Here is a 14,607-nt window from a genome sequence, read left to right as displayed (position 1 = left end):
GGACTGGTCCCAAAATGAAAAAAAGGTAAAATGAAAGCGCATCCCAACTGACCTCAACAATGGCAATCAGTCGACGGCGGCTCGACGTGCTCTCTTCAATTATTTGCTTTTGACCCACAAAATGGACGACCAGCTCGGCATGTTACCACACCACTGTTGATGCGTTAAGTGCGGGGATGTGCTCCTCGAGCTCCTCCTATTTTCCCCCCGTTTCAGATTCGCACGTATATAGTAAAGCGTGGCCCAGAGCGAATAATCAGTTGGACCCAAACAGGCCGAGATGGTGGGTTTTATTTTTAATTAAACTGGCAGTCGCGATCCGAGGCGGAGAGAGAGCACATAAAGTGGGCAGCCCTTGTTGCCACATTACGCATACGCCGCGTGTACCGAAAAGGGGATTAGGTAGGGTTTCTACACCCAAAAAAAAACTGATATTTTGGTTTTGATAAGAACGTCTTAAGTATAACTACAGACAGTAACAAAGTATAATATAAGGCCTTATTTTTAAACCACATAAATCGTATGTTGATACTTTCGCGGAATTAATTTAATACTCATCTGAGTTGGATATTTTTCATACCCAATAGTTTTAAATTCATGTAACAACAGTTTAGTTTCTATGACAATTTTGTTTTGGGTGTAGGGGAAAGTGCAACCAGAATGTGTTGAACATTTCTGTGGCCGCCATAAAAAGGGTGCGCAACTGGACTAGCATTTGAATTCGCATACGGATACGGGTGCGGATAAGGTTTCCCTCCAAAACGGCACGTTTTGTGCCCTTAGTTCGTTAGTGTGAATGATGTGGGTGCGCGAGGGTGCGAACGGAAGAAGAAGACTCAAAAATTTAATTACTTTCACTTGTGCGAACTGTTTGTCTGCCAGTCAAGAGTGGACGGCCAAAGGCATTTAACGTAAATGTAATGAAATAGCAGAAGGACTTGAATGCCATCCGCTTCCATTTTCACTCTGAGGAGTCCTGATCCTGGCCAGCACTTCTTGAGTGGGTGTTGGGTGGGGCAAATCGGACGCATTATGCGCCAAGTTTTCTCGCCTCCGTAAAGTGCATCTTTTTTTTGTTGCCACGTTCAGGTCTGTACTTTTGCTGGCAAACGTTAACAGGATTAAGTGCCAACTGGGAACGTGTTTTGCTTGAGTTCAACTCACTGGGTTTTAGTTTGAGTTTCAGTTGTACTGCCATTTCAACTTCGCTCTCTCTTCTCTCGCTGACATCCAAATCAATCATCCGCCATGTGGGCAGAGTGCTGTGCGCTGTGTTTTAAATTTAAATTTCATATATGCAGAGCCACGCAGGCGAAGCGTATATATTTTTAATTCACAATAGGGCACACGTGTTAGCAGCAGCACTCACTGTTCAGATTTCCCGATTGTGTATGTAAATATTTGCGCAATTCTAGAAATTCGTTTGACTGTTAAATCAAATGTAAATACGATATGTTTTCAAAGTCAACATGCTGCAATTGCAGCAAAAACAATGGTGAAAAGAGGTAAAAGGAAAAGGGGGAAAGTGTGTGCAGATTAAATACACATATCTTCTCGATGTGACTAGTAATTTAAATCAGATTTGGCAGCATTTCAAGCGAACGGTGGCTTAACTGGATTCGTATTTCGATCCTTTTACTATACTAGAATTTTGATACGAATTCCGATCTTTGACAGAACCAGAATTGCCTCATTGCCCCGAAGTCTGTGATTTTGTGGGTGTTTTTTAAGGAGGCTCTCAACGTCATTTCCTGACTGTCCTCCCTTTGCTCGAACTGCAGGAAGGCGACCACAGTTCGTTTACGGTGCGTATGATTGACATTGATTGGAGTCCTGCACTGCCAAACAAACTGTGTGGCTTGACTTCCTTTTTTCGCCCTTTTTTTTTTAGTAAGTGTGGGCCAGGATTGCCTTGCTCTGCTGCACTTCCGGGAACTAAATCAAAAAACGTTTGCAGCTGATAAATATGTAATTTGCAATTTTGGCCAAAAGCAAACCCAAAAGCCAGAGTAACAAAACCGAAGAACATATACATGTTCAGCTCCTGAAAGGAGTACTCAAAGTACAGTGAGTACTTCATAGACAAACGCCTTTGTTACCAGGAACATCTCAAGATTAAAAAGTTTATCAAGCCTAGCTGTGAAACAGTAAGCTTGCAGGTGACATTCTAATTCTAAACATGATCCATTTTTTAAAATGGGCAAAATGATGGGAGAACTGAAACCCTTGATAGTTTTCATAAATAATTGATAGCATAAAATCTACTTCCAATACACTATTATTTTACCATTTTAATTACTCTACTCTGTGAACGGCCCTGACAATTGTTTGATTATGCCCAAAGGATGTGTGCATAGCCAACTGGCATGCGTCGTAAGTGGGTATGGATTTTATACGGCCTGCCTGCCCTTCTATTTGCACTGACCCACTTCCCGACAAGTTAGACTCACAGTTCAAACTCAAAGATGATTGGTTTTGCCGCTCCAGTTGTAATAATCAAATTGCCAACACCCGTATCTGCATCTGCACATCGGAGCTTCCGAGCTTCCGAGTTTCCGAGCTCGGAGATGGACGGCAGGTGAATAGAAATGGGAAAAGCGGAAAAGGATGGAAACTCTAGATGAAGAATATGGGCCACGGTGAGCGGCCTTCAGAAGTCAAGAGGCGTTAACGTTAATGCCGCCCTATCACGAACTGGGATCCACGACCACTTCAGCAGACTCCACTGTGCCAGCCGTGTAAATAGCATGAATGCAATTTTATTTTATTTAGGTTTGAATTAAGCGGAGCTCTGAGCAAGCAGCCAACCAGCAGCAATTCAGCAGGAGCACTCAGACAGTCTTTATAGGCAAATGAATTGCTCTAACCGGAGAGCTTGTTTGGCTGTGAAATCGACATGAAAAATAAGGATTGATGTTGGCAGTTGGCCGGGGAACAGCTTAAAAGGATCTGCTTTAAATATTAACCGGACAAAAAAGTTTAGGGTCTATATCGTTCGGTGCAGGGGCATTGTTTATTTTCCCGATTTTTTTTACCTTTTTTTTTGTTGCATTGTGCAAACGCACTTAATTAATTTTGTTTAACATGTCTGAGGCAGACAACGGGCAACAATTTCATATTTTGCTTGTTAACTGCTATCGTTGTTGTTGCTGCCATTTTTACTGCCCAGTGACCACATGTGTGTGCCACTCCCTTATGCACATTGCGTATACGCCGAGTGGGCGATGGGCAGTGGGGGTGAAAGTAAAAGCATCAGTCTGATAGTCCGGTTGTCCTGTTGTCCTGGTGTCCCGCTGATGCACTGATTAAATGGATATGCAGAGTGTGTCTATCCGACCGCCTGGCAAAATAACTGTCAGAGCAGCACGGCTTTATACCATATCTGCCAGTAGAAGTTGACAGTGCGAGGCATACTATAAATTACCAGCTGGGTGGGCTAACCAACCGCCGGCGGAGTACGGCTCAGCGAGCAGAGCCACATGAAATTTCAATTAAAATACAAATTTATACGCTTTTCGCCTTGTCGCTTATAATTAAAAACAATTTGTAAGTTATGGTAGCAGTGTGCCATAATGCCCCTAATTTAAATCGCTTTATCTCTGGCCTTGCAGGCGGTTTCATGGGCGACATTGCCCTGCCCGAGGGCGATTCCGGTCCGCCAGTGGTGGCCCACACGCCAACTAATGACGACGAGGTGGAGGCGCTGGAGGAGCAGCTGCTGGCAGACGCCCCACAGCCCGCTTCCGTTTCCGCTTCAGCATCCGGACCCACCAAGTTCAATGCCACCTTTCAGCTGGACCTGGAGAAGCTCAAGCAGGAGGTCTACCACGAGGGGCTCCAGGTGGAGGAGGAGGGCCTCACCGACATCATCCGCAAGAAGACCAAGCTGCCCAGCTCGGGTCCGGTGAACTTGAAAACCGGACAGACCCAATTGCAGAGTCAAGTGAGTTGTTGGATTATAAAAAAATATAAAGAACTAGTCGCTCGATATTGCTTATACTATGTTTATTAGTCACATAAAGTGACGCAGATTTATTGAATAGGCTATCAGCTGCCCAAAACAGTCGGTCTTATACTCCGCTTCTTTGTTTGGTCAATTTACAACAAAAAACCCTTACAAAAATTAGTGTTTTTTTGCAAAAAAAAAAGAAAAAACAAACCAAATAAAGACCTTAAATCTTTTAATTCTATAATCTATAATTTTTTAGAGTGTCAATGAACCCGTAAAGCCCGGTTCGCAGTCGCCCTCTGATTATGCCCAGTCCGCCAGCTACAAGAACGAAGTGTTACCGCCTTCCGAGCAGCGAACGCATATGGACAAGCCAGCCAGCCTGACGCTGGCCGAGATTGGCTCCAAGTTCGGCAACAAAACCCAGCCACTGCATCGCAATGTGGACGCCCGCAAGATTCAGTCAGACAACAAGGACATCGAGGACGATTCGGGCAACAACTTTGTGGCCGAGCGGCGTCCCTCGCAGATTGTGCCCACCTCGCTGCCGGAGCAGCGATCCACTCCGGCCCACGTCTACAGCAATGCCGGCGGAAACGGGATGCAGCTTGACGACGAGGTGGACTTCCTGCACTCGCGTGGAGTGGTGAGACGCCGCCACAGGCGAGGACCCAAGCAGAGGTGGGTAAACATATATTAACATCTAATTAATACTCCACCAATTCAGATTTTTTAATTTTAAAAAGACTTTACTTACAATATATAAAAAGCAAAAAATGCAGTGCTGGTGTGTGAAAACTATATATTCCTAACTCTGTTCAAAAAATATTTCATTATCTGCTTTCTAAAAATTAAAAATAATAGTGTGCACCATATTAATACCTTATATTTAGTAGGTAATTAATTTTTAAACTTATTCAATTATTATGAGCGTCACAAAAAATGAAATATTCAAAATTATCTATTAAAATGCAGTAAAATGTAGCTGTGTAATTAATGTATACAACACATTTAATTAGGCCTACTATATTACTTTAAAGTCCTACAATTTGATTAATAACTAGGCGTAAAACAGCAAATCACATTTCATTCAAAACAAATGTTAAATTCGCCTAATTAATTAATTTCGGTTTAATTATGAGTCATAATTTATGATGTATATATGTAGTTGAATACCTTTTTTGCCTAGTTGTGTGCTGTCATTCAAATCCAGTATTTTCTATACCCAACCGCAGACGCAGCAACCAGCATTTGGAGCACGAGTCCAAGCTCCAGAGATTGCGCGAGGAGCTGAGCCGCCCAGTGGTCGAGGGGAAGGTGCACCACCACCAGACGCACCACCAAAAGCAGCTGCAGCACCACCAGAAGCAGCACCACCAGCATCAGGGTAAAAATCGCAAGAAACACAGGTCACATCGTCAGCACCGTCGACGTGGCCAAAGCACCACGCAATATGTGAACCATTCCCCGCCAGGATTCAATCAATCGGTCCAGCAGTCCACGCCAGAAATGGATTTGACAAAAGCGGAGTAAGTTTGGGGAATTCCCTTCCATCAGTGGTGCCAGTTTCGATCTTTTCCCGTTAAATCTAACACTTTTTAAGGGCAATTGCTAAAATTATTTTAAAACAGCGGAAAGCGGAATTCCTTAGTAGTTAATCTATTTTTTAAAATTAATTACTTGAGCAAAAAGTATTATTTTTATATAAATATACAAGCATGTTATCTGTTTATTTAATTATGCTGTCTTGATATTAGCTTATACTTATGATGTGCCAAAAACAGGATCAAGGTATTAAAATGAATTTGAGACGCAAACGTTTGAAGTAGATAAAATATATGACGTAATATATATAAATATCAGTAGTTTCAATTATACAGATAATGCAACAAAGACCTAATAACTGATTGAATCAACCGTTTCTCTAGCTTTTTCTTCAAATATTTTAGCTTTTTTAAATCATTTTTTCTGAATGAAAAGTTGTCAACACCGCCTTTCGTTCTGGTGGACCACCATCACCACCATCGCCGCCACATCCGTTTCCGTTGCCATTTTCTGGCCCACACTGTAAATTGCTGGCCATTTTCATTCGGAGGTTTTTCGGCATGAACTTTAAACAAACAGCAGCCATTTTGGCAACTCACACACACAGACACACAAACAAAGGCTTATTCACATATATATTGCTCATTGTGCGGTTGTGTGTTTGTGTGTGTGTGTGTGTGTGTGTATTTGTGCATGCTAAAAGTTATGAATTTTAATAGAAACTCGCGTGCCAAAAGTTGTGCCATACAAAAACAACAACAGCAACTGTGAATTATGTATGGAAAACTGTTGGCAATTAGAATTACGCATACGCCACGTTAAAGCTTTACGCCCACCGCGTTCCCAAATCAGCCATACTAAACGGGAAACATCTTCTTCCTCTTCAGCAGTCCCAAGGATGAGGAGCAACTGCGTCATCGGGTGGCTCGCGCCGTCACCGCCAAAAAGGAACGCATCTGGGACTACGGAGTGATTCCCTACGAGATCGACGGCAACTTCAGTGGCATCCACAAGGCGCTCTTCAAGCTGGCCATGCGCCACTGGGAGAACTCCACGTGCATAAAGTTCGTGGAGCGGGATCCGGAGATCCATCCCAACTACATCGTCTTCACTGTGCGCAGTTGCGGGTGAGTTGAGGGACCCTAAATTTGAATACTAGTCTATTGATTACTTTAACGTTCTAATATTTCCCTTAACTAAATTGTAAAATTAATAGTTATGTTATCCCCTTCGAATTTGCTAAAAATAGCTTTGCTGAAAAGTGTCCGAAGACCAGCACTTCTCAGGCCACAACTTTTCTTACATATATCCGATTTTGAAAAGGCATAGTTCTATAAGTTTGTAATTTTAAGTTCTAAGAATTTGCATTTGTAAGTTTGGGTCGATTTTCTTGAAATTTTAATGATGGTACCCCTTTCCTTTTTTTTCCAAAAATGGATTTGCAGAAAAGTGACCTAATACCAGCACTTCCAAGGCCATAACTTTTCTTACAGATATCCGATTTTGAAAAGGAATGGCTCTATAAGTTTGTGGTCCTAAGCTCTAAGAATCTGCATTTAAATTTTGGTTTGGAATTTTGGGTCGATTTTCTTGAAATTTTAATGATGGTACCCCTTTCCTTATTTTCCAAAAATTGCTTTGCAGAAAAGTGACCTAAAACCAGCACTTCCAAGGCCATAACTTTTCTTACAGTTATCAGATTTTGAAAAGGAATGGCTCCATAAGTTTGTGGTGTTAGGCTCTAGAAATCTGCGTTTAAACTTTGGTTTGTAATTTTGGGTCGATTTTCTTGAAATTTTAATGATGGTACCCCTTTCCTTTTTTTCCAAAAATGGATTTGCAGAAAAGTGACCTAATACCAGCACTTCCAAGGCCATAACTTTTCTTACAGATATCCGATTTTGAAAAGGCATAGCTCTATAAGTTTGTGGTCCTAAGCTCTAAGAATCTGCATTTAAATTTTGGTTTGGAATTTTGGGTCGATTTTCTTGAAATTTTAATGATGGTACCCCTTTCCTTATTTTCCAAAAATTGCTTTGCAGAAAAGTGACCTAAAACCTGCACTTCCAAGGCCATAACTTTTCTTACAGTTATCCGATTTTGAAAAGGCATAGCTCTATAAGTTTGTGGTGTTAAGCTCTAGAAATCTGCGTTTAAACTTTGGTTTGTAATTTTGGGTCGATTTTCTTGAAATTTTAATGATGGTACCCCTTTCCTTATTTTCCAAAAATTGCTTTGCAGAAAAGTGACCTAAAACCAGCACTTCCAAGGCCATAACTTTTCTTACAGTTATCAGATTTTGAAAAGGAATGGCTCCATAAGTTTGTGGTGTTAGGCTCTAGAAATCTGCGTTTAAACTTTGGTTTGTAATTTTGGGTCGATTTTCTTGAAATTTTAATGATGGTAACCCTTTCCTTATTTTCCAAAAATTGCTTTGCAGAAAAGTGACCTAAAACCAGCACTTCCAAGGCCATAACTTTTCTTACAGTTATCCGATTTTTAAAAGGCATAGCTCTATAAGTTTGTGGTGTTAAGCTCTAGAAATCTGCGTTTAAACTTTGGTTTGTAATTTTGGGTCGATTTTCTTGAAATTTTAGTGATGGTACCCCTTTCCTTATTTTCCAAAAATTGCTTTGCAGAAAAGTGACCTAAAACCAGCACTTCCAAGGCCATAACTTTTCTTACAGTTATCAGATTTTGAAAAGGAATGGCTCCATAAGTTTGTGGTGTTAGGCTCTAGAAATCTGCATTTAAACTTTGGTTTGTAATTTTGGGTCGATTTTCTTGAAATTTTAATGATGGTACCCCTTTCCTTTTTTTCCAAAAATGGATTTGCAGAAAAGTGACCTAAAACCTGCACTTCCAAGGCCATAACTTTTCTTACAGTTATCCGATTTTGAAAAGGCATAGCTCTATAAGTTTGTGGTCCTAAGCTTTAAGAATCTGCGTTTAAATTTTGGTTTGTAATTTTGGGTCGATTTTCTTGAAATTTTAATGATGGTAACCCTTTCCTTATTTTCCAAAAATTGCTTTGCAGAAAAGTGACCTGCACTTCCAAGGCCATAACTTTTCTTACAGTTATCCGATTTTGAAAAGGCATAGGTCTATAAGTTTGTGGTGTTAAGCTCTAGAAATCTGCGTTTAAACTTTGGTTTGTAATTTTGGGTCGATTTTCTTGAAATTTTAATGATGGTACCCCTTTCCTTATTTTCCAAAAATTGCTTTGCAGAAAAGTGACCTAAAACCAGCACTTCTTGGGCCATAACTTTTCTTACAGATTGAAAGGGCATAGCTCTATAAGTTTGTGGGCTTAAGCTATGGCTGCTATTCCTCGCTGTATCTTTAGTTAGTAACTTTAAGCTTACAGTTTGTAAAAAAATAAATAAATAAACATTTTTGTAATACTATTGTAAATTTAACAAAACCTGACTATTATTTTTCTGTATTTATATGACCAGATGCTGCTCTTTTGTGGGTAAGCGTGGCAATGGACCCCAGGCCATCTCCATCGGCAGGAATTGCGACAAGTTTGGCATCGTGGTGCACGAACTGGGCCACGTGGTGGGCTTCTGGCACGAGCACACGCGTCCGGATCGCGAAAAGCACGTGGTGATCGAGCACAACAATATAATGAAGGGGCAGGATTACAACTTCAACATGCTGTCGCCTGACGAGGTGGACTCGCTGGGCATGGCCTACGACTATGACTCCATAATGCACTATGCAAGGAACACCTTTTCGAAAGGCACTTATCTGGACACCATCCTGCCAATCGAGATGAAGGGTAGAAAGAGGCCGGAAATTGGACAGCGGTTGCGCCTCAGCCAGGGCGACATTGCCCAGGCTAACCTGCTCTACCGGTGCCCCAAGTGCGGAAGGACATTCCAGGAGAGCTCCGGAATCTTCGCCACGCCTTCTTACTATACGGCCGGAGCCCTGACCAACGAGACGGAGCACTGTGAGTGGCGGATCACGGCCACCTACGGAGAACGGGTGGAACTGAAGCTGGAGAGTATGGTAAGACAATGCTAAGATTTGTCAATTTAAAGTTAACCCATGAAATAAAAACTCCATTTAAAATTGGTTTTATTTTTAATTTAGCTTAGATTTGTCATTCAAAAGTTAGCTCATTAATAGCTTTTTAATTAAGACCACATTTAAAATATAGTTTTTCATTTTAGTTCGCACTTCTAAACCCATAGCTTTACTTTACGAATTTCTTTTCCAATGGAAATTGCTATTTATTTGCGATTAGCAATATTTAGAAGATAATTGTCAAATTTTTTAATTGGGCAACAAAAAACATCTAAAATATTATGAAATCATCAGGTACATAACCATAAGTGGCATGACCTTTCTACCTTTCTTTGTATGATTTAATTCATTTATATACTTAACCAGAATATGTACCTCTTTGATTTCCCATAGAACATCTTCAAGTCGAATAATTGCGAGACGGACTACCTGGAGATTCGGGACGGCTACTTCGAGAAGTCGCCGCTCATCGGACGCTTTTGCGGCAAGGTGGACAAGGATGTGATCCGCACGGAGACCAGTCGCATGCTGCTTACCTACGTGAACACGCATCGCAGCGAGGGATTCAGGGGTTTCAAGGCGGAGTTCGATGGTGAGTGGTGAATGGGGAATGGCCAGTGACCATGGGAAATGGAGAAATGGGGAATGAAAGTGGTGCTTGGCAGCTCAGTTCCTGACATTCCTTTTCCATAGTTGTTTGCGGTGGGGAACTGTCCGTGGACGAGGCCGTGGGTCGTTTGGAATCACCCAACTATCCGCTGGACTACTTGCCCAACAAGGAATGCGTGTGGAAGATAACAGCTCCAGAGAATCACCAGGTGCGTGTGCAAAATAAATACTACCTGTTAAAAAATGTTTTTTTTGCTTTATTTGTACCCTGTAAGATTAAGTCTAAAACTTAGCCACAGAAAGCGCTTCCGTTCAAAATGAGTTTAATTGTTGTGTCCGGATTATTGCATAATCGGCATTCTTTGCACGGAAAAAAAATTGATAAGATTGTTGGCAACGAATGCAGTCTACTCTTATACTGGCGTTATTCAGGACTTATTTTGTACTAAGAATTAAACTTTGCATTTCAAAAGATTTTATTCCGGGAAATGCCTCAAAAGTCCTTCAAGCCAAGCTACTCTTGTTAAAGGAATTTAAATTTAAATTGCTTTATAGTTTTTATTAAATTTAAACACTGTGTGGTTAAATACAATTGTATCCAAATGAAATCCCGATATAGACAAATAATAATTAATTGGCTGTCACAGGTGGCGCTGAAATTCCAGTCCTTCGAGGTGGAAAACCACGACAGCTGTGTCTACGACTACGTGGAAGTGCGCGATGGTCCTGTCCAGGATTCGCCGCTAATTGGCGTTTTCTGCGGCTACAAGCCGCCGCCGAACATGAAGTGAGTGCCACTAAAGAACTGAAGAGAAGGAGAGCCCCGCCCCTAAATTAGGAACTCTGCCTTTGTTCGACGTCCCTATTCCAGGTCAAGTGGCAATTCGATGTTCGTGAAATTCGTGTCGGACACTTCGGTGCAGAAGGCGGGCTTCTCCGCCGTCTTCATGAAGGAGGTGGACGAGTGCGAGACCCAGAACCACGGCTGCGAGCACGAGTGCATCAACACGCTGGGCGGCTACGAGTGCAGCTGCCGGATTGGGTATGAACTGCACAGCGACAAGAAGCACTGCGAAGGTGGGTGTACTGCACTAAAGTGAACTAGGATCAAGTAATTTTATTTCAACACTCAATGCCTGCAAGCCCAATGCCATGGAAATGGCTATTTTTTAAATTTGGTCATAGGTAGCGGAAGACTTTATATAGACTATTTTTACCATTTTAAAGGATCATAGTTTAGTAAATTCTCTATTGCTTCACCAAATCGAACTAGGATCAAGCTTTTTTATTTTCACTATTAATACTTGCAAAGCCAAACAGTTTTACGGAAACTAAAGATTATTTTAATTACCTAAAGGAACACATTTTGGTAAATTTTACATTTACAAATTAACATTTAAATTGAAAGATTCGGCAATAAAAAAGTCTTTCTGAGATGAATCTAAAACAATAAATTTTTGACACGAAAACAAAAAGAAGACAGACTTTTAATACAATATTTGCAAAGGCAAGGAAATTACAGAATTTAGTAGATTTTTAACAACTTCGATCAGCGATTTAAAAAAAGTAATTTAATTTACTAAAATACATACTAAACCATTCCCAAACGATCATGTATCAATAAATTGTTGATAAAAACGGTATTAAAATGATAAATTGAATCGGAAAGAGATATTTTCGGTGTTTAACGAATAGACTGCCCCTCGGTTTCTAATGCCGACAACCGCATTCCTCTTTTCCCATTCAGATGCCTGCGGCGGCGTCATTGAGTATCCAAATGGCACCATCACCTCGCCCTCGTTCCCCGAAATGTATCCTCTGCTGAAGGAGTGCATCTGGGAGATTGTGGCCCCGCCCAAGCACAGGATATCGCTGAACTTCACCCACTTCGATCTGGAGGGCACGGCGCATCAGCAGTCGGATTGCGGCTACGATTCGGTGACCGTTTACTCGAAGCTGGGCGAGAACAGGCTGAAAAGGATCGGCACCTTCTGCGGCTCGGCCATTCCGCCAACGGCCACCTCAGAGAGCAATGCTTTGAGGCTGGAGTTCCATTCGGACAAGTCCATCCAGAGATCCGGATTCGCGGCTGTCTTCTTCACGGACATCGACGAGTGCGCCGTGAACAATGGAGGCTGCCAGCACGAGTGCCGGAACACCATTGGATCATACATCTGCATGTGCCACAACGGCTACTCCATGCACGAAAATGGCCATGACTGCAAGGAGGGCGAGTGCAAGTACGAGATCTCCGCCCCTTTCGGCACCATCTTCAGCCCCAACTACCCGGACTCCTATCCGCCGAATGCCGACTGCGTGTGGCACTTCATCACCACGCCGGGACATCGCATCAAGCTGATATTCAACGAGTTCGACGTGGAGTCGCACCAGGTGAGCGTCCACAAGAGGGTTTATTACATCCTTAAAATATAGTAGGGAAGTCTGAAAAAGTACAACGTGGCCCAGCTTGAATTATTTGCATTTATTATATTTTATTTGAAATGTTAGATCTATGGGGGATTGAGATAGTTAATTGTACATAAATCAGTTTCGCTGGGACTGGATATACAAAACTAAAGATGGTAACATGTTTATGAAAATATAACATATCAGATAAGAACATACAACTAAATTTTTTTTTAAAACTTTATCTTAAATGTGAATTTGAAATTATGGCAGGAATGCACCTACGACAATGTGGCAGTTTATGATGGCGAATCCGAGTCAAGCTCCGTTCTGGGTCGCTTCTGCGGAGATAAGATCCCCTTCCCCATCTCCTCCACCAACAACCAGATGTACATGGTCCTCAAGACGGACAAGAACAAGCAGAAGAGCGGATTCACGGCCTCGCACTCAACAGGTAGGATGGTTTGGATGGTGCGAAACTTGAATCTTTGAATCTAAGGCCCTCGAGCACCTTCATAACTTACAGCCTGCGGGGGCTATCTGCGTGCCACCAGCCAAGTGCAGCAGTTCTACTCACATGCGCGATTCGGAAACCAGGACTACGACGACAGCATGGACTGCGAGTGGACCATCGCAGCCCCGGACAACAGCTACGTCCAGCTCATATTCCTCACCTTCGACATCGAGAGCAGCGAGAACTGCACCTTCGACTACGTACAGGTCTTCTCCGATATAGACGACGTCTACGGACAGTACGGACCCATGTACGGACAGTACTGTGGCAATGTGGTAGGTGGAGATACATGAGTTTGCAACCAAACTAGTATATAGCCACAAATCCATTACTATCTCCTTTAGCTGCCCCAGGACATCAACTCCATGACGCACTCGCTGCTGGTTCGCTTCAAGACGGATGCCTCGGTGCCGGAGAAGGGCTTCTCGGCCTCGTATGTGGCCGTGCCCAATTCCGGGGAGTACGACCACTCCGACGAAGATGCGGAGAACTCGTACAGCTCCGAGATGGTCACCCCGTTTCCGGGCTCCCTGAAGAGCATCTACATCGAGGACACGCAGGAGGAGACCGACGAGTATGGGGATGTGAGCGAGAACCGCCTGGTCTTCAATGGCCAGTACCGCCCGTACAGTCTGCCCCATCGCTACTACTCGGGCAAGGCATAGAGCGCACATCGTGCGCCAAAACTTCATGACAATATATTAAAAAACTGAATTTATTTAACAGATTTAGGCATATCGTGGCGTACGTAAAACAGACTTTCTCGATCTTCCATGTGCACATTTCTGGGAAAGGCCAGGACATAATCAAGATCCAATATTAGTTGTAGGCACTCTAAACGCGTTAGCAAGTCGGCTAAAAACTGTGGTGGCAATTACTTAGAACTATGGAACTACATTTAATGTACTTTGATTAGTCTTCTCTAGACTCTGTAGCTAAATGTGCAATATTCTCTTTGCATTTCACTGCTGTTAACCTGAAGCATTTTCTTGTCTTCGATTTCTATTTTATTGTGGTAGCATAAGTCGATGGGTGCCGTGGGCCCATATATCAAAGTCGGAACGGAACGGATGTTAGGATAGGACATATCTTCGGATGCACACTGAACTTTTCACGCATGCATATGTACAACTCTCGTAAATTTGACTCAACTTAATACGTAATTAAATCTATATATATACATACTATTAAAATTTGCATAGTAACTATGTTTTAAAACCAAAAAACAAAATGAGTTTGAAATGGGTATTTTCTCGCTGAAAAGGAAATGGAAAAGTACAAGTAAATATCTGGTTTTATTTTGTGTTTCATCTTTAAATTAAATATTCAATTTAAATAAAATTCATTTAAAATAATGAACTATTTTATATTGAATATTTTTCACATTAATTATAGTATTTTAATATTAAATCATGCAATTTAATATGCATTGTATTTAATACTATGATTTAATATTTAATTTACATTTTTAGATAAATAGTCAGATATTAATTTTTACTAATCCATTTTTTTACCGGTGTATGGGTTTATGACTTGAGTTCCACCTTGC

The 14,607-nt window shown here is 41.8% G+C and overlaps 1 protein-coding gene across 3 annotated transcripts in view; it reads left to right on the top strand.

The window, feature by feature from the left end:
• LOC128252800 (dorsal-ventral patterning protein tolloid) overlaps positions 1-14,297 on the top strand; it is a 31,871-nt gene extending 17,574 nt beyond the window's left edge. For 2 of the 3 annotated variants that reach the window (XM_052980849.1, XM_052980850.1), the window contains exons 3-15: positions 3,612-3,943; positions 4,209-4,630; positions 5,185-5,478; positions 6,382-6,621; positions 8,953-9,511; positions 9,923-10,121; positions 10,223-10,347; positions 10,786-10,925; positions 11,010-11,215; positions 11,886-12,529; positions 12,818-12,998; positions 13,071-13,333; positions 13,403-14,296. In XM_052980849.1, the coding sequence (XP_052836809.1) occupies positions 3,612-3,943; positions 4,209-4,630; positions 5,185-5,478; positions 6,382-6,621; positions 8,953-9,511; positions 9,923-10,121; positions 10,223-10,347; positions 10,786-10,925; positions 11,010-11,215; positions 11,886-12,529; positions 12,818-12,998; positions 13,071-13,333; positions 13,403-13,723 (3,926 nt within the window). In that variant the 3' untranslated portion in view covers positions 13,724-14,296. Of the gene's footprint in view, positions 1-3,611; positions 3,944-4,208; positions 4,631-5,184; positions 5,479-6,381; positions 6,622-8,952; positions 9,512-9,922; positions 10,122-10,222; positions 10,348-10,785; positions 10,926-11,009; positions 11,216-11,885; positions 12,530-12,817; positions 12,999-13,070; positions 13,334-13,402 lie in introns of all 3 variants that reach the window. The other variant, XM_052980851.1, reaches the window with a different exon arrangement.
• Positions 14,298-14,607: the final 310 nt, after the last annotated feature.

This window comes from Drosophila gunungcola, chromosome 3R, assembly GCF_025200985.1.
Source record: "Drosophila gunungcola strain Sukarami chromosome 3R, Dgunungcola_SK_2, whole genome shotgun sequence".
In the NCBI taxonomy this organism is placed as follows: Eukaryota; Metazoa; Arthropoda; class Insecta; order Diptera; family Drosophilidae; genus Drosophila; species Drosophila gunungcola.
Note: the sequence above shows the minus strand (reverse complement) of the source record. Positions and strands in the feature narration are given on the sequence as shown.